General features: G+C 38.0%; 1 protein-coding gene across 12 annotated transcripts in view; it reads right to left on the bottom strand.

The window, feature by feature from the left end:
- EXOC6 (exocyst complex component 6) overlaps nucleotides 1-24312 on the bottom strand; it is a 185165-nt gene that overhangs the window by 121819 nt on the left and 39034 nt on the right. For 11 of the 12 annotated variants that reach the window (XM_039547871.1, XM_039547872.1, XM_039547873.1 and 8 more), the window contains exons 2-7: nucleotides 23777-23948; nucleotides 22423-22470; nucleotides 22246-22336; nucleotides 21170-21215; nucleotides 4228-4432; nucleotides 21-176 (exon numbers count right to left, since the gene is read on the bottom strand). In XM_039547871.1, the coding sequence (XP_039403805.1) occupies nucleotides 21-176; nucleotides 4228-4432; nucleotides 21170-21215; nucleotides 22246-22336; nucleotides 22423-22470; nucleotides 23777-23948 (718 nt within the window). The remainder of the gene's footprint in view (nucleotides 1-20; nucleotides 177-4227; nucleotides 4433-21169; nucleotides 21216-22245; nucleotides 22337-22422; nucleotides 22471-23776; nucleotides 23949-24312) is intronic. The other variant, XM_039547881.1, reaches the window with a different exon arrangement.

Here is a 24312-nt window from a genome sequence, read left to right as displayed (position 1 = left end):
TTGACTTAATACTAAGTTACCTCTTCTTCATGTTCATCCTCTTCCTCAAGTGTTCGCTTGGATGTAATTTCATACTTAGGTTCTGGAACTTTGCCATTAATTACATGCATATTCCTCCCATAGTTTACATTATTCTGTTTCTGAAGAGCTGTATTAAAGGTTTTCTGTTGCTGTGCCTGTTTTAGCAAGAAATATATTTAATATCAAAAGAGAGAGACTGCAAATTTCATTAACGGTCACAGATCTGAATATACACTATGACTGTAAAGGCAGACTGTGGTGTTTTATGCACTTGGCATATATTTATTTTAGTGGGCACATATCAGTATAACTCCAAGACATACGTCATGCAAATACTGAAAATTATGTCCTTAATCAACTTGCAATCATCATGAGTTCAAAGGTTAACCTCACCATTTTTTAATTATCAAAATGTAATTTTAAAGAAATAATCATAAAAGTATAATGTGATTATGTTACTAACCAGATACTGCATATAAAAGATGAACATTTAAATATTATAAAATTATTATATAGTTAGCTGTCTCCAACTACACAGATTTTGGCCTAGTTTAACTGAGAAGAGTCATATGTAGAAATCTAGAACTTATTTTATATGTCTATTCTTTCTATTACAGGAAGAATGAAAATGTGACTCAGTATAATCTTGTAATCATATTTCATCCATAACACCATAGCTACGTTTACACAGAAATTTTGCTTTTGTAAGCCAAAAGAGAATGCCCTGTATACTAAAAACAGAATTAGGAAGCTTAAATTACAGAGGGGCAAACCAGCTTGAAAAAATAATCAGCCCAAACTGAACTTAAAGGATCATAAATGTTTGGTTAATAACTTACCTATTGCAATCACCACATCACACACCAAACCACTGCTATTTCTTTCCTGAAGTGGCAGATTATTTTAGGTTGGGAAGAGTTGCTGGACAGTCCACTCCCTGCCTCTAGCAGTCTCTCTCCTTCAGGAGATGCCAGCAATCTGCTGTCTCCTCCCAGTACTGGTGGTACCTGAGAGAGGAGCTAGGGCTGTCATCTTCCCGCCCCAATCTCAAAACCACCTTTATGTCTTATTAATAGTCATACAAGACCAGATAACTGATCTCCCTGATCTGGTGCAATAGGACACAGAAATCCCTTTCCTTGGGTTCCATTAAGCTTACTGCTTTAAAATGTCAAAGGAACCAGGAATGTCAATGTGCAACAATTCTCCTTCCATTCCCACAAAAAACAGTAATATTGCAAGGAGGAAGGGATCTTACCTACTCTAGGAAATTATAATATTGCACCTCACTCAGGGCTACAAACTCACAAGTCCCTTTTACATTTCAAAGTGACCAGATAAATGGAAGTTAATGGAGGGGTTACTAGGACCTGTAGCACCATAGTGCAGGAGTTGGAAGTTCTGCCACATCTTGATAAGTGAACCCAAGAGTGGAATTTTGAGGGAAGTAAAAGGAAGGAAAACTGTCTGGCCAACACCTTGAGGAAGACCCAATGTTGGGGGCAGGTCAGGATAATATAACCTTGGGCCTCCCGCTGAAAAGGAAGATAACCAACCAGTGGGCTCAGCAACCTGTGAGGTCTCCACAGCTGGAGGTGAGTAGCAGGCCCAAAGTCTCCTCCTTAGGAGGCAGGATACTCAGAAGAGATGGTAAAAAGTTACTTGGTTTCTATCTCCCTTTTCACCCCAAAAGACAATGCAGGCAGAGTGTTTAGTAAGTAAAGTGAAACGTGTATTTGAAAAGTGAGTTTTAGGCTCTGAGAGTAGAACTCCCAAAGATTCATATAGTACGGATAAGCTTCCAATAAGAATATGAAATTCTGGATGCTTGTTTAAATTGGACCTTCAAACGTTTTGTTGTTTGCTCATCACTATCTTAAATACAAAACTAAAACTGGCTTTCAACAGAGGATCAGTAAACTAAACTGGAAACTAAATCTGGTCTAAATTTTGCTGGAAAACAGGACAAGTTTTCACAAAAGTTTTTGTGACAAAATTTCCCATTGGAACCACAACTAGGAACTTCTGTACTGTAAATAAGATTTAGAAATGTTTTAATTTATTTAATACAAATAAAATAGCTCAACAAATATTCTTTCTTTCAGTACATGGAAAGACTAACTTGTGGGCTTTAAAAAACTATAATGTACTGTATGTAACTCAACACACATTAAGAGTTTTAAAATATATATGAAAAGTTTCAAAAGCACTATGGAACCTAGACTTTAACCTGATCTGCTAACTTGTGTGAAAAACTAAGAAATACCTCGTAGTCACTAGGATTTTACCTAGAGTTGGTTAACTCAAGTTAAGAACACACCTATTTTTCCCTAAGTGAAGACAAAGCCCTAGTGTAGTCACAGTTTAATACCTCTACAATTGCATCTGTTGGTTATGTTCGACCAGCTAACACAGTTGTACAGATGCTAAACTGTGTCTACACTAGGAAAGAAGGTGTATTTTAAACGTGTTAAATTGTAGTGAAGAAATGGCAGTTGTAGTTTTAACACATTTGCTGGCACAGCCTAGCATAAAATACAAGTTCTGGTAATCCGGACAAATATTTGGGGAGTGTCCATATTAGCTTTACAAACACGTTAACTCTTTCAAGTTAACTGGTAATCAATTAACATCAGGTTAAAAAAATGTATTCTGTTCTACATTGCATTTTAAACCCGGGCCCACTCAGGTTTGAGCCCAAAGCCCCCTATCATCCACCCACAAATCTGTCTGACTCTGACTGGCAATCATTCAGGACCTGGGTCCTTCGACCCACCGGGAGGGCAGGTCTAAGCCCAAGTCCCTCTGAGACTTGAGTCTAAGTCTTGGTATTCAGTACTGTGGACATAGCTCAAGCCACAGACCCAAATCAGAAGGTCTGTGCAGTGCAGTATGGACATGTTAGCACAGTTGTGAAACCCAGGTCCAGCAACTGTAAATCCAGATTTATGATGCAGCACAGACACTCAAGTGCAGGCTTGGAAACAGAATCCACAAGCACATGCCCCACAGACCCAGATTTACAATGCAGTGTAGACATACTGTCCTCATAACCATAATATCTGAGTGCCTTCCAGTAGTGCATCAAACGACATGACTAACATTGGTCAAGTGTGGTTCGTTCTCTCTCATCCTTTCTTCAGGGGGGGAAAATAAACGTGTGCAGTAAAGTTTTTTGTCTTGGTAGGGTTTTTTTTATTGTTGCTGTTGGGTTGTTTTTTTATGTACAAGCTGCTATGTGTTTGTGTTAGAGAAGGCAAAGTCAAAGAAGTGTGCCTTGCACTTGGAGCAGAAGGTTTGTGACGGTCCACAGTTCCAGTGGGAGTTCATTCCACAGTTTTAGATGAACCTGCAAGAAAGCTTTCTCCTACACAGATGACCTTTACCAGTGGAAGAAAGCATTACTGAGCCCGAGTTACACAGTTGTTGGCCACAGTTCTCATCTCTGAGCTTTATGCAATATTTTAAATATCTTGGGCTCCGGCCACTGAGAACCTTGAAGATAAGAACCAAGACCTTACACTTGACTCAGTGTTCTACGGGAAGCCACTACATGGAGCAGAGGACAGGCTTGAGTGATCATGGTAATCTGTGTTGCTGAGGAGATGCATTGTAACATTTTGTACTAGGAGTTTCCTATGGGCTGATGGCTTCATGCGTAGATGAATGTATGTCTAGAAGTCTAGACATACCATAGGTGTTCAGGGATATTTCAAGTCACGCTAACTAAATCAAGTTAGCTAATTCAACTGAAAAAAGCATCTCATTTTTCTAAGGATATTCAAGGTTTAAGGGGTTCACAGGATTGGGGCCTCAGTCACTTTTAAATACATTTATGACTTAAAGGGTAATAGTCTCCTATTCTGCTAAAATAACATATGGGGAAAGAGACACTCACTATCTATAAAATTCACACGTCATGTTGCAATTAGAAAGTCTGAAATAATATTTTTTGTGTTTAAAAAAAAGGAATAAATCTGATCATTACTTTTCCAAAACACAACATACTCTGAATTCTGAGCTGCTTTAAATGAATGTTGCTCAAATTTGTTTTTGAAAAACAGAGAAAAATCAGAAAGAGAAGTGCAAGTGGAAAAAAAAGCATATTTTAAGTATCTATATAATAAATGACATTAATATACTGATACTATGTCTAACTTAATTTAATAATTTTTCACAAGAATGAAATTATTTTATGTAACTTACCTGTTTCATTGCTGTTTCCCCTATTTTGTCAGAATGTTTTCGAATACTCTCTAAAAAGTCCTTGAGATCTGACATGGAAATTTCTTTAATTTCTTCACGCAGTTTTGGAAGGTTTTCTATCATTATTTGGCAAAAACGATATTGGCTAACTCTAGGAAGGTACATATTTTCTAACTGTTCCATTGTTTTTAAAGCAGAATAATATCTGTAAAGAGTTTAAAAAACAGGTTATGAAGACATCTTATAAATTTTAAGGAAGCGTGCTTTGTTATTTTTGCTCCTGTAAGCCATCGGAATCATACATATCAATATACAATATATGACTAAAGCATTTTATACTTACAAAAGAGTTATTTTTAAAAAAAGGTCAGTCTTAGAAAGCTGATAGTTTAGTTAGAAAATCAAGGTGGGTGAGTTAATATCTTTTATTGGTCCAACTTATGTTGGTGAAAGAGACAAGCTTTCTAACAAGACAAGCTTTTCTAATTTTTTAGTAACAAAAAGTTAGCCAAAGTGACCTGTCAATTTGAAATCCAGTCATTTTCAAAACAGTTAAAAGTACTCTTAAGTACAAAATTAGGCTCCACCTGTACAAACTGTTTTTTTCAAACTAACCCCTTGTACTACTCATAAAAGCTTGAAGAACTGGGACCTTAATGTTATAATAAAATCTAGTTAGATCAGTTTATTTATCTTAATTTATTGTCTCATCGCTACTAACCCTATTTTTATTAATTTCTTTGATTTTCTAAAATACAATGGTGAGCACCCATCCAGAGCTAAAATACATTTAAAATAAATCACAAAGGATTACCCCTAAAAGCATCCGCCTCACCATTCTTAGAGAAATATATACATACACCACCTTTTTCCTCTATGAATATTCTGTTCAACAATGCACTTTTTTGCTGCAAGCCATGATTTAATACTAATTTCAGTTGCTGCTAAGTCCCCACATGAACAATAAGAAAAAATGATTGCCTATGGTAAATGCAGTGAAACGGATTATACTCAAAGTGATAGTGTATAAAATAAACTGATAAATATACTTTTCTCTAATCTTTCAGTTACAGTTATCGTAAGGCTTCTCTCCCTGCAAACACTGCTGTACTTAACTACCCTTATTTATGTGAATAGTCCCCCACACGGACTTAAAAAGAAACTACTCACGTGAATAAAGTGTGCATGTTTGCAAGATCTGACCTTAGATATGATTTGTAATAATAATAGTAGGCAAAAATTGTTCAGAAACTACTGTAATGTAAATTTTATGCTAACTGTATTCCTTTAACAGGTCAAATTTTAAAAGACAAAATTAGGATTTTTACCCGTCTCACTTCATGTAAGTGGATTTATGACCTTAAAGGATTTGGGGGAGAGAAAATGAGCCTTAACTATATATTTTTTAAAGGATATTCAGACAGCTAACCCATTTCAACAGTCTCCCTTTTTAAAATACTGCATCTTTATATGGCTCACTTATTTTTCATCAGCTATTAATGTAGCTTTTTTGGTTTTGCTTAGAAAAATAAATTCAGAATTTTTGTCATATATCAAATTAAAAGAAAAATGATTATTTGTTTCTGAAAATGTTGTACAACCACCATAATTTGAACTCCCAAACTTGTATGCCAAGTGAGCAGTCTTATCCACATGAATACAACTTTTTTTGTTTTTTGTTTTAAGCAAGGACAAGCACTTGTCTAAATTTGCTATAGTCTAGGCCAACAAGTTGCAATAACATAAAGTGGTACTAAATTGAGGAAACAATAGAAACCCCTCAGATGCAACATGCAGTGTACACCTTTTAGATTACAAATAGATGGTTTTGTTCATTTTCATTTTATTTTGTACAACATTCTGAACACATAAAGCGCTAAGTGCTTATTATTAGAACCTCTCTCTCTTTTCAAAAAGTTTCCAATGTGTTCTCATTAGAACCCAACAAGTTGCCCCATACTTTCCATTCACCCCCACAGCCATGTTCACTTTGCAAACCGTCAGCCCAGCTCCTTACTTGGACAGAAAGGTTCCTGTTGAATACCACAAGACACTCCCCTCCTCGAGGGATTGAGCAGGCTACTGGTGTAACACATCAAATCCATGTTCCTCTATAGAACATGCCAAGGAACTGAATCCTAGGTCTCCACTTGGCCCGTTTTTAATTTTTTTTTAACTGCATTCTTTATCTCCTGCCCTACAGGTAAAAATGTGAAAACTCTTCCCACATACAAACTCTTCAATATTCTTGTAGGATAGTGCAAAATCAAAGAAAACAAAATTCAAATAAGTTTGACACAGAGGGTTGTTAAATATTCAAATATCAACTATACTTGCTCTTATAGAGGAGAAATACCATGAACATTTTTCATCTTCAGAGCGAGATCACGGTAAAAATGTTAATTTTGTGGGGAATTTAACATTCTTCATTCAATAATATTTTTTCTCAGCTCTCACACAGACTGCAAGCTCTTTAGGGCCAAGACTCTTATTTGTTCAACACACTTGTGGGTTGTATGGCTATGGGTAAAATTTCAAAAGTGCCTAAGTGACTTGGCAATCTAAGTCTCATTCCAAAAAGTGACACTGGCCCCTAAATACCTAAGTCACTTTTCAAAACGGGACTTGGGCACTTTTGAAAATTTTATCCCACAAAAAATTAATCACAGCAAAAACAGAATAACTCTCGAACAGACCACAGAGCTTTGAGCAGTAAATAGAAAGACTCACAAACACCATGAACTGTTAAAACCCCATGGCGAAGCAGGATTTTAAAGTTATCAAGAGGCACAGGAAACATACAAACCATATGATATGAGACAGCCTATATTAGCAGGTATGATAATAAATTGTTCTGTCAACAAAAAATGTTGCCAACCACTCAGCATGGAAGCCATTTAAAATAAATTTTAAAAACATGTATTTTGGGCTGAATCCTGACTTCTGTAAATCAAGAGTAAATGGTACAGAAAATTCCTAGTCAAGAAGGAAAAGGGGTCAAGTTTAGGTCAGGCTTAGTTAATATGTTTTCTAAACGCAATCTTTTTCTTAGCATATATGCAAGATAACCCATTTAGTTCAATTTTAGTTGTTTGAGTTGTAGCTTTAGTTTGTCTTTCTCCTTATAAGCCCCACACAATCAATAAGGGAACTGACTGACTGACTACATAGTGGAAAATTTAAATACACGAAGTTCTTTCAAATGTACAAAGTAAAACTGGAAAAAAAACCTCTTTCAATTATGGTAATTTTATGTGTTAATTCAAAATAATAGTACATAAAACTTTTGTGACTACATGAGCAAAAACCACCTGAGTATTTCAGCTGTAAATTCTGGTTCTATACAAACAAATTCTCTCAACTTAAGACGGTTGAATTCAGTATAGTCAAAGGATGGGGAAAAAAAATTGTTCTTTCTCCAAGAACACAACTGCTTTCAGTAGACTGCAAACAAAGTGATTTCAAGTGTAAATTAGGAGTCTTTGCTTTATTGTACATTTGCCTTCTGTTTATTTTATATAAAGCAAGTAGAATGTTTTCAATAAAAAGGGTTTTCTGGGGTTTGTGTGCGTGTATGTGTGTGCGCGCGCGTGTGTGTGTGGTTTTTTGTTTTTTAAAATAACAACGTCCAAGAGGGCCACATGGTGAGACTTCTAAGGAGGAATAAGTCTATAATAGCATCAAAATCATATAAAAGGTTTTTATTTAAATTATACAAATCAGCTTATCAGACCACAGTTAGTTCATCTGGAAGGTTTTGACTGCTGTCTCTAAGATCAAAATTACCATAATCCATTTTCAATCCATTCTAGAGTTGCTTACTAATTATACATATAAGGTCCTGAATGCGTGCGCACTCTCTCTCTCTCTATGCATACACACACACAGGACCTTGCCCCTTTAACATCTGTTCTGATAAAGCACTGAAGACATAATTTGAAGGTCACCAGCAGGTTAGGATTTAAGCTACAGAGTTTTGCATATCATTTCATGGTGTGATTTATTTTAATTTTTTATCTAGCAAATATTATTTATGTATAAATGGGACACAGGAACTTTGTCATAAACATTATTAGCTCTCAGCAAATGTAATTAAATGTACAAACTGAAAGTGACTAAATGAGTTAAGCAACAATTTAAACATTTAAAAAATTCCTCCTTTAAGATACAGAAGTGCATTGTTACTACCTCCTCTGAGCAAGTCTTGCAAGAGTAACTTAACTAATACCCAAGTTTTGAAACTATGAGGACATAAAAATGTGAAGTAGCAATAGAAGTCATATGACATAAGACAGCAGAGGGCTGATAAATCTTCCCATCGGGACCAGAAATCCATCAATAGGATTGATTTGATCCCCACTGACACCTCCAAAATATAAAAACTTCTAATTATATAAGGAAGCAGATTTGGTGGGAAAACAAAAAGATAATAATTATTTATATCTGAGTTCACTATCTTGTTTTGATATTGAATTGATCCCTTACAGATTGTCCAAGCCCCGTCCATAGAGTAGGGAGACCTACCTGGGAAACAAAGAAGCTGCACCACACACTTTTCTAAAAGAAGTTCAGAAAGGCATAAACCTCCTTGCTGACTAAATTACTTCTGCGCATAAAACAATAAATGATACTAAAAATGGCATGGAGGAAATCCAAGAAAGAAATTCATAGGTGGAGTGCCAAACTGAGGGCACTGAAGACACAGAATCTTCATCTCAAGCCGTAAGTGCTAGAAATAAAGGTGCTGGGGGTGCTGACACACCTCCTGGCTTGAAGTGGTTTCCATTATATACAAGATTTACAGTTTGGTTCAATGGATCTCAGCACCCCCACTACAGAAATTGTTCCAGCGCCCCTGGCTCAAGCTCAAACCAGTAAAATCAACTAAAATTGCTAGACAATCCAGGAAAAAATTGGAAAACATGGGGGACAGAGCAAGAAAATTGAATCTGAGGTTACTGGATCTCACTGAAGGAGATCTGTTTTTTTCATAAAGTACTTCAGCAAGAAAATCTTTGCAAGAGAGCCTTCTGACCATGGATTTAAGACCGAGTTAATTGCAGCCATCTCCAAAAACCTGCTGCTAATAATAAGAAAGAAAGAAAGAAAGAAAGAAAGAAAGAAAGAAAGAAAGAAAACTTAAAATTCCATGGCAAAGAAAGAAAAGATTTAATTAGCCAGAGAAGAGAATTGAATCTACAAAAAAGGAAAAAATAATGTTCTTCTCTGACATATGTGTGCCTACTCGGAGAAGAATGCTATATATACTACTGTAAAAGACTGAATGAGAAGAGAATATTCTTTGTTCTTTCATATCCTGCCTAACTCAGAGAACTTTATAGAAATCAAATTAAATTCTCCAGCAGTATAGTGATCTCTTGGAAAATCAAAAGGTATCTAAATAACTAACATGTGAACCTAACTGATAGCCACTGAAAGATAAGCCAGAGAAGAGGAATAGAGCTGAACTTTTAAAAACTCATTAATGCGTGTTTACTGTTTACTTGTTAGAAACATTAAAAAATAAGGGTTGTAAAAGATGCTATAGACAGGGAAAGAGATAGCTGCAGTATTCACGTGTGTTTCAAATTTACAATTATACAATATCTTTATTCTATAAGGAAATTATAATAATTATTTTCGCTTCTCTAATTAAACTCATATCATGCAGGATCCAACAGCATTCTTTTTGCAGAATAAGAGTGCAGCTCAATACTTTTTATTTAATTAGTAAATGTTTACCTCTAGAATAGGTGTTATTTTTGTACAATTATATAAGAGATAAAAGCTGGCACCAGTATTATTTATTGATTCCATTACCTAGTGGGGGCTACTGATGAAACTGTAGGAGGAAAAACAAAGCAAGCATTGACCATTAAGTTAAAAAACCTAAAGATGGTTACAAAAAATAAAAAGTATATTTTTCAATGTATAAATTGTAATGATATATACTGGGGATACTAGCATTATTGCTATGGGACGTGCCATAGAGGAAGTGGCACTTAGAGGAATATTTTTGTATCTGTATCAAATCACTCTGTGTGCACCGCCCCCCCAGTGCATACACACATTATGCAACAGGGCAGGACAACAGTATTTTTTTTTTACAGTAAAACTGCCATTTCTAACATAAGGTACAATTAGATCAGAGGATGCAACACCTCACGCAGGAATTGAAAGGACTAAAAATAGTGTAATGTTTTGGGGAAAGCCATTTTGTTCTCCCCCTACACCTCAGGAATGATGCTGGTTTTTCCTCCATGGGAGTAGGGAGGAGAAAACCCCAGTATAGCATGAGGGCAATTGGCACTGACTTCAGCAGATCCAACCAGAACTTCCGGAAGCTGATCTATATTGTAGCAGGAGAAGCTGCATCAGCTACAGTAAAACATCTCTGTATATATCTTTCAAAATGGAGTTTGCAGCCTGATATAGATAAATACAGAGCAAGAGCTCAATCTCACACAGATTCATAGGTTGTACAAATTCCCCAAATCATCACATTCAGGAGAGAAAGCAAGCTAGGGAAGGAGACTCTAGGGGGAGAAGCAACCCAACACGCAGGTGGTCTGCACAAGGCAGGAGACCATGATTGCCTTCCTGGACAACGATGGTTTCTCAAGAGAAGGATGAGCTAGTGAGGGGAACAGTGTTTAGAATGTTCTACATGACTCAATTCAGACTGATCCGAAGCATAGCAAGAGAGTTCTCTTTCCTTCACGGATAAATTAGGAGAACATTTGCAATGACAAACATTCCTCTGTGGATAAAAGTGATTTGAACTTTCTTTCTCAGAAACTTTCCTGTTTTCTGAGAGTGCTGGCTAGCCCAGACATGTAAAAGAGCTGAGACCCTGAGCTTTTCTAGGAACAAAAATCATGTACTCATTGAGATCTGTAGGACTCAAGACCATAGTTATCAGTGTCCTCAGACTTGCAGGGTGCAGATGAGGAAGAGGGGAACAGGATGAGGGGTATAGGTCTTTTGAGAGAACTAGGAAGCTTAAGCCATATTCCTCAGGAAGGAGGGATTGGTCTCTCAACCAAGTCAAAAAAGCTACATAGTAATGGTGGGGATTCAGAGCCATCTGTGGGCTAGTAATCTCTATTTAGTTCCTTGGGGGGAAGTAATCCAAAGAAATTATTGTGATCATAAAGAAGGCAATGCAGGTTACAAATACTGAGGTACTGCATGAAATACTTAAGGCAAGGAAGCATACGCCACATCAGTCTTGGGGAACCCAAAAGTCTAGCATTTCCTTCACCTCTGACCAAACCTTTCCTCCTGGAAGGCACGCTCACTTCTGAGTGGGCACAAAAAGCTAGCGGAGTGGGAAAAGGGCATGTCCTGTCTTAAGAAAAGGCCCCAAATACTCAAAAAATCTGTTAGAAAACTTTTAAACACTTAATCAGCTTCAAAAAATTCAAGTTGACAGTGTACTGTTAAGGGGGAGTAACCCTTTCCTTCAACATGTCGAAAAAAGATTTTCTTTAAGGAGATACAAATACTGTGGTTTCCTCTAAAGGGACCCAGAAGTCAGAATATAACCATAACAAATTCTTTAGAAATTTGATTGGTTACAAAAAAGAAGGTGAACAATCCTTAACCAGGAAGCATGCTAGAACTTTGGACAGCAGAGCACTGATTCAGAAGTACAGGTTATTAGGGCCAAGGCATAGTGTGGGTTGGCAAAGACATGCACTTATGTAGAGGAGTGCAATTCTGGAACAGCCTACCGAGGGAAACAGTGGGGGCGAAGGACCTCCATGACTTTAAGATTAAGCTGGATAAGTTTCTGGAGGGGATGGTATGATAGGATAACGGGTTTAGTCAAGTCAATCAATAAACATTGGGTTGTAGTACAAAGGGTCACTGTTTGGGATATTGTTGCTTTTTCAGAGGTCTGGCTGGAGAGTCTTGCCCACATTGCCGGGATGCTCGCTGATCAGCTTGGGGTCGGGGGGGAATTTTCGAAGGGGGTCCATTGGCAGTGGCCCTGGCCTTTTTTTTTTTCCTCCCAGCATGGGGGGGGGGGGGGGCAGGGCTGTATCTACTACTTATTATTCTTTCTTTTTTTTCATCATTTCACAGAGCAGAGAAAAGAGAGAGAGAGAAGGAGGAGTGGGTGAGTGGGTGGGGATGGCCTGCATCTTGCAGGGAGTGCAGGAGGACAGACTAGATGGTCCATCTGGTCTTCTCTGATTGATTCTATGATTCTATGATTCTAGGTATACAATTTAACTCATCCTTCAAACAAAAACCTTTTTTTAAACTTTGTTTTTGGAGCAATTTTTTCTCTCATATATAGAGATCTCTCAATATATAAGGAGAGGTGGCTGGTGGCTATGGAGATTTGGTAATGCATCCTTAATTTCCCAGTAATTTTCTGAAACCTCCCAAATAAATCTGACAAAGGGTTAGGAGGCATGTAAAGCAGCTGTGAGAATACACAAACAGAAGCAAGCAATCAGGGCCGGCTCCAGCGTTTTTGCCGCCCCAAGCGGCAGGGAAAAAAAAACAACCCGCGATCGGCACTTCTACTGCCGCCACTTCATTCTTCGGCGGCAATTCGGGGACCCACCGCCGAATTGCCGCCGAAGAGCCAGACTTGCCACCCCTTTCTGTTGGCTGCCCCAAGCACCTGCTTGCTGTGCTGGTGCCCTGCAAGCAATATGGAAAACCAGACTTACAAAAGTTTTGGGGTGGTCATCTGGAAAGTTGCTACTTTAAGATATCTACATCACATATTCTCGGTTATCATTGGCTTGAAATCACCTAAGCTTCTTTTATTGTCTAAGTGCCAAAAATTGCATCATTAAAAAAACCAATTAGACTATCAAGACTTCTGGTGTTGAGTTAAGTTAAACATATCATAAACAATGGCAGTGAAAAAACATAATGTTATCAGTATGTAATATTTAAACAGTTTTAAACATTACCTCTGAAGATACATATCACAAGTTTTTGTTTGGTGTTTTGGGGATTTTTTTTTAAACATAACTCCAGAAGGCCTTGATTCAAATTTTGAAACAATATTTGACAAAGGAACTTACTTGGCACTATTCTCCTTTCCTTTTCCTGATTCAATGTATTGCCTATTTACACTGTAAGCTCTTTGTATGCCCTGTCCTCATACTAGTCTGAAAAACACCTAACTTGCTGCTGGTGGTATATAAATAACAAATGCTAATTAAAAGAACAAACTTACATAAAATGAATTTCATATTCAATATGTTCATACAAACTGGTTTTTAAAATGGTCAGTGCTAACAGAGAAAGAAAGCCATATGACCTGGGAACAGCTACAAAAGTAAAAAAAAAAAAATCATGTCAAAGAGTCACCATCTTGACTGCAACATTACTTTTGTGAAGGAAGGGAATCCCTGTAGCCCAGCATTTCTCAACCTTTTCGATACCAGGCAACAGCTTGCTGCCTTCCTAAACTGTTTCAGGAAGATCTCAGGGACTGGCGCCGGTCCACAGACCAATCATTGAGAAACACTGCAGCCAACTACACAGCTTAAAAACTTTTAGATTTAAAGCACTTCCTTTAAAAATACTATTCAAGCAATCCACGAGGGTGGTTGCAATAGGGACTGTGCAATTTTTGTAGTTTTCCTAGGACAGCAACCGTTTACAGCTATTTTCTTCACAGGGATTGAACTTGAATCACCTCAAATTAAAAAAAAACGCCAAAAAAAATAGGAAAGCACCACCTGGCTTTACACACCTGCCTACTTTTGGTCCATCTCAATGCTTCCCACTTGTTATTTAACCAGACCTTTAAATCCCTTCCCTTCTACAGGAACAGGTGTTTCAAACTCATTTGTATTCTATGTTGACCAACTTTCCACTGTAATATACTCTATAAGTTTATTACCATTTGTGGGGGAAAAAATTCTGCTTTCATTCCCTGCTCACTCCCACTATCATCTTTTTTTATGAAAGGTCACCTGCTTTTTTAACCTTTTACCATTGTGAATCTTAAGAAACTATCAGTCTATCAATTTTGAAACCTTCACAAAGTATCTTTTTTTACAAGACTGAGCCACCATCTTTTCCTTGGAAGTTAAATTATTGATACCTGTTATTACTTTAGTTGGCCTATGTTTTGCCTTTCTAAAGCAGCACCAGCCTTGTAGTACAATGATCTATACCATACTATGAGGATACTGTGATATTGCAACCACATCATTTGCTGTAGAATTCACTCATTGCCATAGAATTGTGTCCCAGCTTCTCATCTTTCATTTTGAAAATACTGTTTCTGGTTCTTGAAGAGATAATGTGAAAAACACGAACCAAGTATAAACTGATGCAGGGATGCTTGCCTGAGTCTGCAAAGTGCCTAAAACTAAAACTTTGAGATTGTGAACTGCCCTATTCATCCTATATAGGGACACATGCTCTTCACAATTTGGGCATTTTCCCAATATCCCATATAATTCAACATTTTTGCCAAGCGCTTCACCATTTTGCTGCAACCAGGAATCCCAATACTTTTTCCCCCTCTCTCCTTGCACTGTGATGACATGCCTATCTCTGACTCCTGCTCTCCAGCTTTCCCTAAAAGAAGCTATTTGAATTACAGTGCATGCTTGTTGCATTGCTCCATGAAGCTAGGCAAAAGTGGATCACAGAAGCAGAGTTGGAGTCCAGCTCGCAACCAGGAGAACCACAAGCACGGGCTGGTGAGCTGTGGGATTTAGAAAACAACACAGCAGTTGAGACCTGCTCAACTAGAGACATTAGCCACTGTAGTCAGCTATCAGCTTCCCCCTTCTTTGGGGTGCACTGGGAAAGGAAATTATGAGCTGGGCTACGTGGAGAACGGCATGGGAACAGAGACTTGGCGCTTCATCTAGAGAGCACAATGAAAAAAATCCATTCTCAAAAATAGTCATAGCTGAAAATAATCAACAATGAATTTAACGTCACTTCATATATTTCAACTGTGAGCATTTGTTTGCATGGGGATGGGATGAATGGGGATTAGAATAAATTTACATTGCCACAGAATTTAGGGGTTGCTGCTGTAGAATTTGGTCCCGCTGTGCTGTGGTTATAAACTGCACTCATATAGCACCTTTCCTCTGAGGATCGCAAAGTCTTGGTAAAATGTACAAATCTCAACTCTGTATGAGATAAGGAACCATTGTCTCCATTGTAATGTATGGGTAACTGAGGCACTGAAGGGCTAAGTGACTTTCCCACAGTTACACAGAAAGTCAATGACTAAGCCAGGAAAAGTACCCAGATCTAAACCTTACCCACAAGATCACAGTCCCGTCCATCTTTCCTACAGTGGCTTAAATAAGGTCTAACAACAGCCTTAGCAATCAATTTATTTGTTTACAGGCATTTCTATTGCACTCACTGTAGTACTGAGTGCTTCCCACAGAACACTAACAATGTCAGTGCTTTTGTATCTCTTTCTCTAACAAATCCTGTTGGAGTTGTATATCCATCATTTTCTAAAGCAAAATCTGTAACCTTATTCAAAAGACACATACAGCTATAAGATCTTATAGCCACCGGCTATAAGATATAATACAGTTAAATAAAAAGCATGATATGATTAAGTCACTTTAAATCAGTCTTTAAAAGAAAAAAAATAAAAGTCCGGAAGATTCATTATAATCTATAAACCCATAGTGAGTAATAAAACACTGGGAGCACCAACACCCCTTCCATTAAGCCCCTTTCTCCCAAGATTTAACCCCTCCATAAAACTCTCCAACCAGTCTTGTCTGTTTAGAGCAGACTCCTCATTTATTTTTCCTCACAACTATAATTCTTGTCAACTTGCATTATACATGGCTCAGGAGATAGTTAAATGGGATACAGAGCCTTTCACCCCTAGGTCACCAGTTCAAATCCAGCCCAGGTTGGTAGTGACCAAAAATTGTTACCAACAGATGGCTGTTTGGAATCCACTGTGAACCTTCATTCTGGCAAAGTAAAGCAACACATATTCCAGACACATACTTTGCATTATCTTAAAAGGTGATGTCTATAGGAGGAAGTAAATGAGCTTCTGCTCTTTTGGCTTCTTTAAGATGTTTAAAGAAGTCCTAAAAGGATTTTGTCCTAAAACCAAAAAATGCCACACCTTTTTCTCTGCTTGTTTTTTTTTACATTAGCAATTCTGGTCTTGTCTGCGATTGTATGGAAACTGGAGTATTAGTGAAATTACAGCATTTTAAAAGATAGAAATCTGAGAAATTGAGGAGGAAAAGTATTTTTATTAGTTTTTTTGTTTTTGTTATTAATTTAATGTTAATATCCAATAAACTCTTGTGAGAAAAAATGTCTTTGTTAAAGAGTCAAACACCCTTATCTTTTCAATTAAGGTTCAGTTCAGTGAACATTCACATTCCACATCTCTGACACTCTCAAGAAGTTCTTCCTGCAAAAACAAGCAAGACCAGTGGTACCATTGCAGTATTAAGGGGAATGTGGCTAGTGTACAACTCTATGGCTTTGTTGCCTGGCAAGCCACAGGAAATTACCACCAGAGTTAATGTCAACTTCCACAGGATACCACTCCATGCCCTCTATGCTGCCCACAGGGAAGACTAAGTCATAAGGAAACGATAGTCCAGAGATCAGCACTTTTGGCACGCAGACCCTCAGGGAAAGCCCCTGGCAGGCAGGGCCGGTTTGTTTACCTGCCGTGTCTGCAGGTTCGGCCGATCGCAGATCCCACTGGCCGTGGTTTACCGTCCCAGGCCAATGGGGGCTGCAGGAAGTGGCACAGGCCGAGGGATGTGCTGGCTGCCGCTCCCACAGCCCCCATTGGCCTGGGATAGCAAACTGCAGCCAATGGGAGCTGCGATTGGCCGAACCTGCAGACACGGCAGGTAAACAAACCGGCCTGGCCCGCGTGCCAAAGATTGCTGATCCCTGCGATAGTCACACAGTTAACGACAGAGCCATACTATAGAGAAGAAAGAAGTCTCAGCAGTAGCATGAAGATACTGTCTCTCAGCTTGAATGCTCTGAGGCAATGGTTCTCAGCCAGGGGAATATGTACCCTGAGGGTACACAGAGGTCTTCCAGGGGGTATGTCAACTCATGTAGATATTTGCCTAGTTTTACAACAGGCTACATAAAAAGCATTAGCGACGTCAGTACAAACTAAAATTTCCTACAGACAATGACTTATTTATATTGCTCTATATACTATTATACGGTAAGTATCACACTGAAATATAAGTAAAATATTTATATTCCAATCCATTTATTTTATATGGTAAAAATGAGAAAGTAAGCAATTTTCAGTAATAGCGTTCTGTGACACTTTTGTATTTTTATGTCTGATTTTGTAAGCAAATCATTTTAAGTGAGGTGAAACAGGGTACGCAAGACAAATCAGCCTCCTGAAAGGGATACAGTAGTCTGGATAGGTTGAGAGCCAGTGCTCTAGACCTCCATGGGATTTCAATGCAGCTCTGAGGATATTGATGCTATTGGAGGACCTCCCGCTTTGGCATTCCTTCTAGTGGGATGATGATGACATGTCCTAATCCCTACTCTGTTGGGCTGATACCTCTGTAATGCCACAGTTCTTGACTTGCAGTTTCCCATGTAACAGTTCCTCTCCTGCAAATTTTTCTACAGGAGGTGACATAGCCCTAAATCTTTAGAGGACTGAAGGTTATTTTTAGCTTTGAAGAGTACTGATGAATTCTCAAGAATAGTAAAAAAACAATCAATCCCAAAGAACCAATGGGAGTCAAACTACAAAAATAACAGATCACCTGAAATCAAAATGCTGCTAAAAAACTAACTGCCATTGTAGCTCACTCATGTGATCCCTCCATGATTCCGCTCAGTAATTTAACACCCCTGCCAATTATAAAGCCAGACTGTTCCTGTCCTATGCAACAGTGCAAGGAAGTGAGAGGGCATAACCGCTTTAACTAGTGTGCTGTATCACCACTTGCAGCATGCAGGAAGCAGGGGGCTTCGCAGAACAGCTATTCTAGCAAGCAGAAAGTGATATCTGTACGTTATGGAGCAGGAGCATACACTACAATGAGTATAGGTCCAGGGAGTTTACTTCCTCTTCCCAGAACAGTGGGTAGGAGACTGTGACTAGGAGTTAGTCTCCGTCTTGGGCGGCTCCAAAGACACTGCAACAACATGCTGCCCCTTACTCTGAGGGTATGTCTACACTACGGGATTATTCCGATTTTACAGAAACCGATTTTTGGAAACAGATTGTATACAGTCAAGTGCACGCGGCCACACTAAGCACATTAATTCGGCGGCGTGCGTCCATGTACCGAGGCAAGCGTTGACTTCCGGAGCATTGCACTGTGGGTAGCTATCCCATAGTTCCCGCAGTCTCCCCTGCCCATTGGAATTCTGGGTTGAGATCCCAATGCCTGATGGGGCCAAAAATTTGTCGTGGGTGGTTATGGGTAAATGTCGTCAGTCAATCCTCCCTCCGTGAAAGCAACGGCAGACAATCATTTCGCACCCTTTTCCCTGGATTGCCCAGGCAGACGCCATAGCACGGCAACCATGGAGCCTGTTCAGCCTTTTTTCACTGTCACCGTATGTCTACTGGATGTTGCTAACAGATGCGGTACTGAACTGCTGTCATGGGTGCTCCTGGCCGGCCTCGGTGAGGTCGGTCGGGGGCGCATGGACAAAAATGGGAATGACTCCCCAGGTCATTCCCTTCTTTAAGTTTTGTCCAAAGGGAGAGTCAGTCCTGTCTGGACTATCGGGCAAGCCTACTAAAGAACCAGAGAGCACAGCTGCTCCGGGTCAGAGCCCCAGACATCCCGCAGAAATGATATGCTGCATGCCATTCTAGGGGGTGCCCCTGCAACAACCCCACCTGTTGCTTCCCTCCTCCTCCACCCCTCCTGGGCTACCATGGCAGTTATCCCCCCATTTGTGTGACGAAGTAATAAAGAATGCATGAATAAGAAACAACACTGACTTTATTGCCTCTGCAAGCAGAGATCAAAGGGGAGAGGGGAGGGCAACTGGCTTACAGCAAAGTAGAGTGAACCACCATTCTGCACTTACTCAGCCTATAGCTGAAAATGGGAATCTTTGACAAGCACTAGGATAGAAGCACAGGTAGGACTGAATCTCCATTTGTGTGTGGGCCTTTAGTTGACACTGGTAAAATACAAAATGTCCCAGAATATGTATGTTGGGGGACAGTTCTAAACGGCAGCTTAATTTTTTTATTCGCAGCAAAATGTAGAGGTCTAGGTATCTGATTGTGAGCGCTGGTAGCAAGGGGTAGGCTGGGGTAGGTGCGACCGCGCAGTGCTGCTCACTGGGGAGAGCAGCCTGAGGTAGAAGCCTCCAGCTGGAATGATATTCCAGGCAGGACTGAATCTCCATTAGACAAAACTTAAAGAAGAGAATGACCTGGAGTCATTCCCATTTTTGCAGAGGCTGGCTGTGGGCTGACCCTCACCAGCCAGCAGCCCAGAGCACACGGGATGATGACAACGGATACCAGTCCTATTGCCATCAGCAAGGAAGGGAAGGAGGAGGGGAGGGATGTTGCTGTTGCAGCAGCTGCACAGCAGCATCAGTCAGCAGCCAGCACATACACAAAACAAAAGAAAAAAAAAATTTTTTTTTTTTTTTTTTGTTCCCGGGGGGGGGGGGGGGGGGGGGGGGGGGGGCCCTGCAACTACCACGACCCACCCTTTGACCCTCTTTTTTCAGTAATTCAAATGAATTTGAATGGTTGTGGGAGCGGAGGGATAGCTACAGTCATCACAGAGCGCCCCTCCTCTCCCTCCCCTTTCTGATTCTTGATTCTTTGGCTTTCTGCTTCAGCTGTCTCAGCTTGTTTCACATTGTTGATGTGTTGTGTCCTGTGGCATCATCTGATTTTTTTTTGTTTTGGTTTTTTTTTTTTTTTTCTTTTGGATGATGGAACTTGACGATTGTTCTGATAGAACAGAGATCAGACTCCACCATCTCCCCCATGAGATCCTCCTGCATGATGATCTCTGGGGGCTTCTTTTGTGCTGGGCTGTGTGTGCTGACCACGCTGATCAAACAGAACAAAGGGCAAAAAGAAAAAATTCAAAGGAAATGGCTTTTTTCCTGAGTTTGCTGCCAGTGCATCTGTGAGTCTGAGTGGTCATTAGGTCACAGAGTGGTCATAGGGGTACAATAGATAGCTAATTAAGGCCACACTAACAAATTATCAAAATACTTAACCCAATAGTGCTACCTCTGATACTCATCGTAGAATACGGGAGAAGTAGAGCTATCAATATTAAGAGCCCTTTATATCATAATAATAAAAGGGTTAATTTGGGACGGGTGCAGGGCATTAATGGTTAAACTAAACCAGAGATGAAGAGAACCTCGTGAGAGCAGGCTGAGAGAAGAAAATAACCAGTGATCTAGCCCACTTAGTAATTACAAAGCAAAATCTTAGATCATTTTTTAGAGTTCACATAGAGAAAAGTTTAGACATTACTTTATTTTACACATTAAAATAAGACACATTACAAAAAATTCAAATAAATAAAACAGAGACTAAAAAAGGAAAATATAGATAAAGAAGATATATGTGTTTTCATGATGTGTTATAGATAAATGGAAAGATTAATTATTTGGTCCTTAAATTGTTTTAGAATATTAATAAAAGTTTATACTTCATGTCCTAAAATATATTTCCATTGCATTCATGCTTAAGTAAAAACTGTTTTCTCAAGTTTGTTAATTAAGATCCTAGAATTGTTTTATTCTTCATGTAACATCTGTTAATTTGTAATGGCATACTTGAAACAAGGGCAAGGAATGATGAAAAGACCTGACTATATGATTCACTATGTCTTGACCTCACTAGTCTTTATCATTTTGTTAATAATTGTAAAAGACAAGTAGATGAACCCATTCATTAAAAAAGTTACACTTCAGTGACAGAAAGAAATTCACTCACCTTTTTACATTCATCTGCTCTTTTAGTTTGCTGTACATTTCCAGTACTATATAAAACAAAAATATTAACCCATTTAGATCTTATTGCAAATTAAATACTCTAGTTAATAAGAAAAAGAATATATACTTTAAAATGAAAAGTATAAACTGTATATTATTTTAGTCTTAGTTTCACTTACACACTTTTCTCAATAACATATTACAATATGAAGAGCAACTAGAAGTAGCAAAAATAAGGTTCTAGATTGCAGATTAAGAGAAAAAAAGTAAACAATTAAAGAGAAGTTAAATAGTAAAGAATTTAAAATGAAACAGTTTCAAACATTTCTCAATGTAAACACACCAACTTTTGTTTAAATATCTGTCAATTAATTATGTTCATAGCACACCATAAAAAACCTGGGGAATTTCATATGTATTATCAGTTAATGGGAACAGTTCATAGAAAGGCAACAGTACCATCTACTGTCATTATCCCAAGTCACAACAGAACGATTACGTAGTACCAAGAAAAAGATTCAAACCTATCTGCCAACGTTATAAACAGAAGTCAGTCTTTATAAATGTACACTGTGAAATGCAATGTTCTCTAACTATATACGAAACAATGTCTCAAGATGGTGCTGTTTCATAACAAACTATTGTGATACTGCACAATGTTGAAAGATGATACTATAAATAACATTCACAAACTTTATGTTTTCCCTTAAATTTTTAACCACAGGAAAATAAATATTAAACAACAACTTCAAAGGTTTAAATGCAAACATATTTATTGTATGATAAAAATACACATGCTTAATTTTTTCGTACAATCTATGTCCTCTCGTTGTTAGCTTGCTAACAAGGCTGTATGTTTACTCTATTACAATTATTAAAGAATAAATATACCATAATGAGATCTAAATTTGGACACATTTGTAAGATCCTAGTAACTCTTCTGCTAAATTTCATGTTTCAGAACATTGAAATAGGAGAGAAAAAAATAATACTGCTGTTGTGTTTTGGGTACAATGACTTATCTCATTGGCTATTGTATTTAGCCAAATGTCACTATTGCACATATTTGTAACTCACCTGGAAGACACAACTGCAGTTTTTCCACTACTGTTGTAATATTCCGCTGCTGAATTCTACATCGGATGATTTCCTCTGTTTGGGCTATCACCTTAGATATTTTGTAAAAAATTACAATTAAATTATGCAAACAAATTTAATTTGCTGCAAATGTTCAATTAAAAACCATTTTCTCACCTCTTTCCCAGCATCTTGAAGCCTTCGGTTGGTATCAGTAACTTGGACCTTAAAAATAATTTCACCTTTGTTAGACAAATATGCATATATTGCCCTGATGTAACTGCTCACCCTTGTAATTAGATCATGCTTCATGAGAAATTTAGAACAAAGAAATGCAAATTCAAATTAACTCTACAGCTTGAACTTGAACTTTTGATTGCAAAGGGCTTTTGTTAACTTCAATTACTTATGACAGTTCTTTCTAACAGATTCTGTGGCAAACTTCTCGAATTTACTTGGGATTTTTGAACTTTACTTGTTTCTGTAGGTCTGTCAAACAATTCAAATCATTGACCCAATTGATCACTGGTCCCTTTTTGATAACCTCAATGAGCTCTATGTGCCATTCATTGTCTGTAAGATATGGTGATTGCATTTTATGGTAATTAAACATTCATACTTTGCTGAATGCAAACACTGGGTGGTTGATTAACATCAAACGTGGAAATCTCCAAACCACAGCAACATTTTAATGCTGCAGGTGCAGGCAAAGCTCGACCTCAGATTTTCCCACATATTAAGTGACTCATTAGGTCATCATAATAAGGAAGCACATTCTAGTTTATTAAAAATCTCATTAATTTCCAAACAAAGATGCTCAATGACCTCATTGACGCTGTATTTGGTCTCTTGTTATCTGAATATCCTTTATATAATGCTCTTCTAATCATAACCTCTGGTGAACTACGCTCATTCTGTCTGGTGTGCATATTTTGCTTTCCAAAGTGTAAAGAGAGCTAAAAGGGACAGGTCTCACAATTCATTATTCTGCATTCTGACTTCTGAGTAAACCTTAGTCCTCACTTCTAATGAATACCACAACACCACCTACTCTTTTGGGGAGCACAAGAACACTTTTTAAAAAATGTGCAACTGCAAGTGGAGGCTTTCCAAAAGAATCAAGATTTCTAACAATATTTTTTCTGAATCTGAAATTGAGAGGTCTTATACATAATTTGGTAATCAAACTGAGAAAAACACAAGACCTGTTATAAGAAATATTGCTTTTATCAATACTTTGCCTTTTAAAAGCCTTCCAGAATTACTTGATATATTTATTTTTGGCAATGTTTTATAAAAAATTATAAATGAAGAAATCATAAAATGAGACCTAAAAAGATATGAACATGGCAAATGTATTATTATAGTAGACAAGACATTTCTGAAAAGCTATACAATTTCTGAAAAATTAATTGTAAACATCAGGATGTGTATGTATATCATGAAAGTCTTATCCCTTAAAGAAGAAACATTCCATCTAATATTAATCAATGACAGCAATATAGAGAAGTTTAAATAAGTAGTTTCTTACCTTCAATTTTCCTGCATCAGCCCTTACTTTAAGAAGTTCTGTAATAGCATCCACAAAGCCCTGATGGTGAAAATTACACATCTTTTCTATCTCTCTGTCATGATTACGTATGCAAGCATCTAGTTTTTCCATAAATCTTTGGTGTGCATTTGGCTGGTCATCATATACAGACCTGTTAAATACAAATTACAAAACAGAACTTTCTTTTTTCTGAATAGTTTAGTATAACAGGTAGGGACCATTACTGAAATCTTAAGGTTTTCATCTTTTAAATTCAAACTTGGTATCACAATGACATAATTTGTGACCCACACCGCTGATATTATTAAACAAAAGACATAATTCAAAACCGAGCTCTGAACCTGACCCTTATGGCATTAATCCCAGTGCTTAACCAGTTATATCATGGTTGACCTCAGCCTCACTGGTCGGTTTCTTATGCTCAAATATGAGTACAAAAGTCTCAGCTTCTCTAACTACTTCAAATAGCATGGATCACTTTTTCATCAAAATCCACTGTTTATTAAATATAAAGA

The sequence above is a fragment of the Mauremys reevesii genome, linkage group 7 (genome assembly GCF_016161935.1).
Source record: "Mauremys reevesii isolate NIE-2019 linkage group 7, ASM1616193v1, whole genome shotgun sequence".
Classification (NCBI taxonomy): Eukaryota; Metazoa; Chordata; order Testudines; family Geoemydidae; genus Mauremys; species Mauremys reevesii.
The sequence above is the reverse complement of the archived record's forward strand: the minus strand, read 5'-3'. Positions and strand labels throughout refer to the sequence as shown.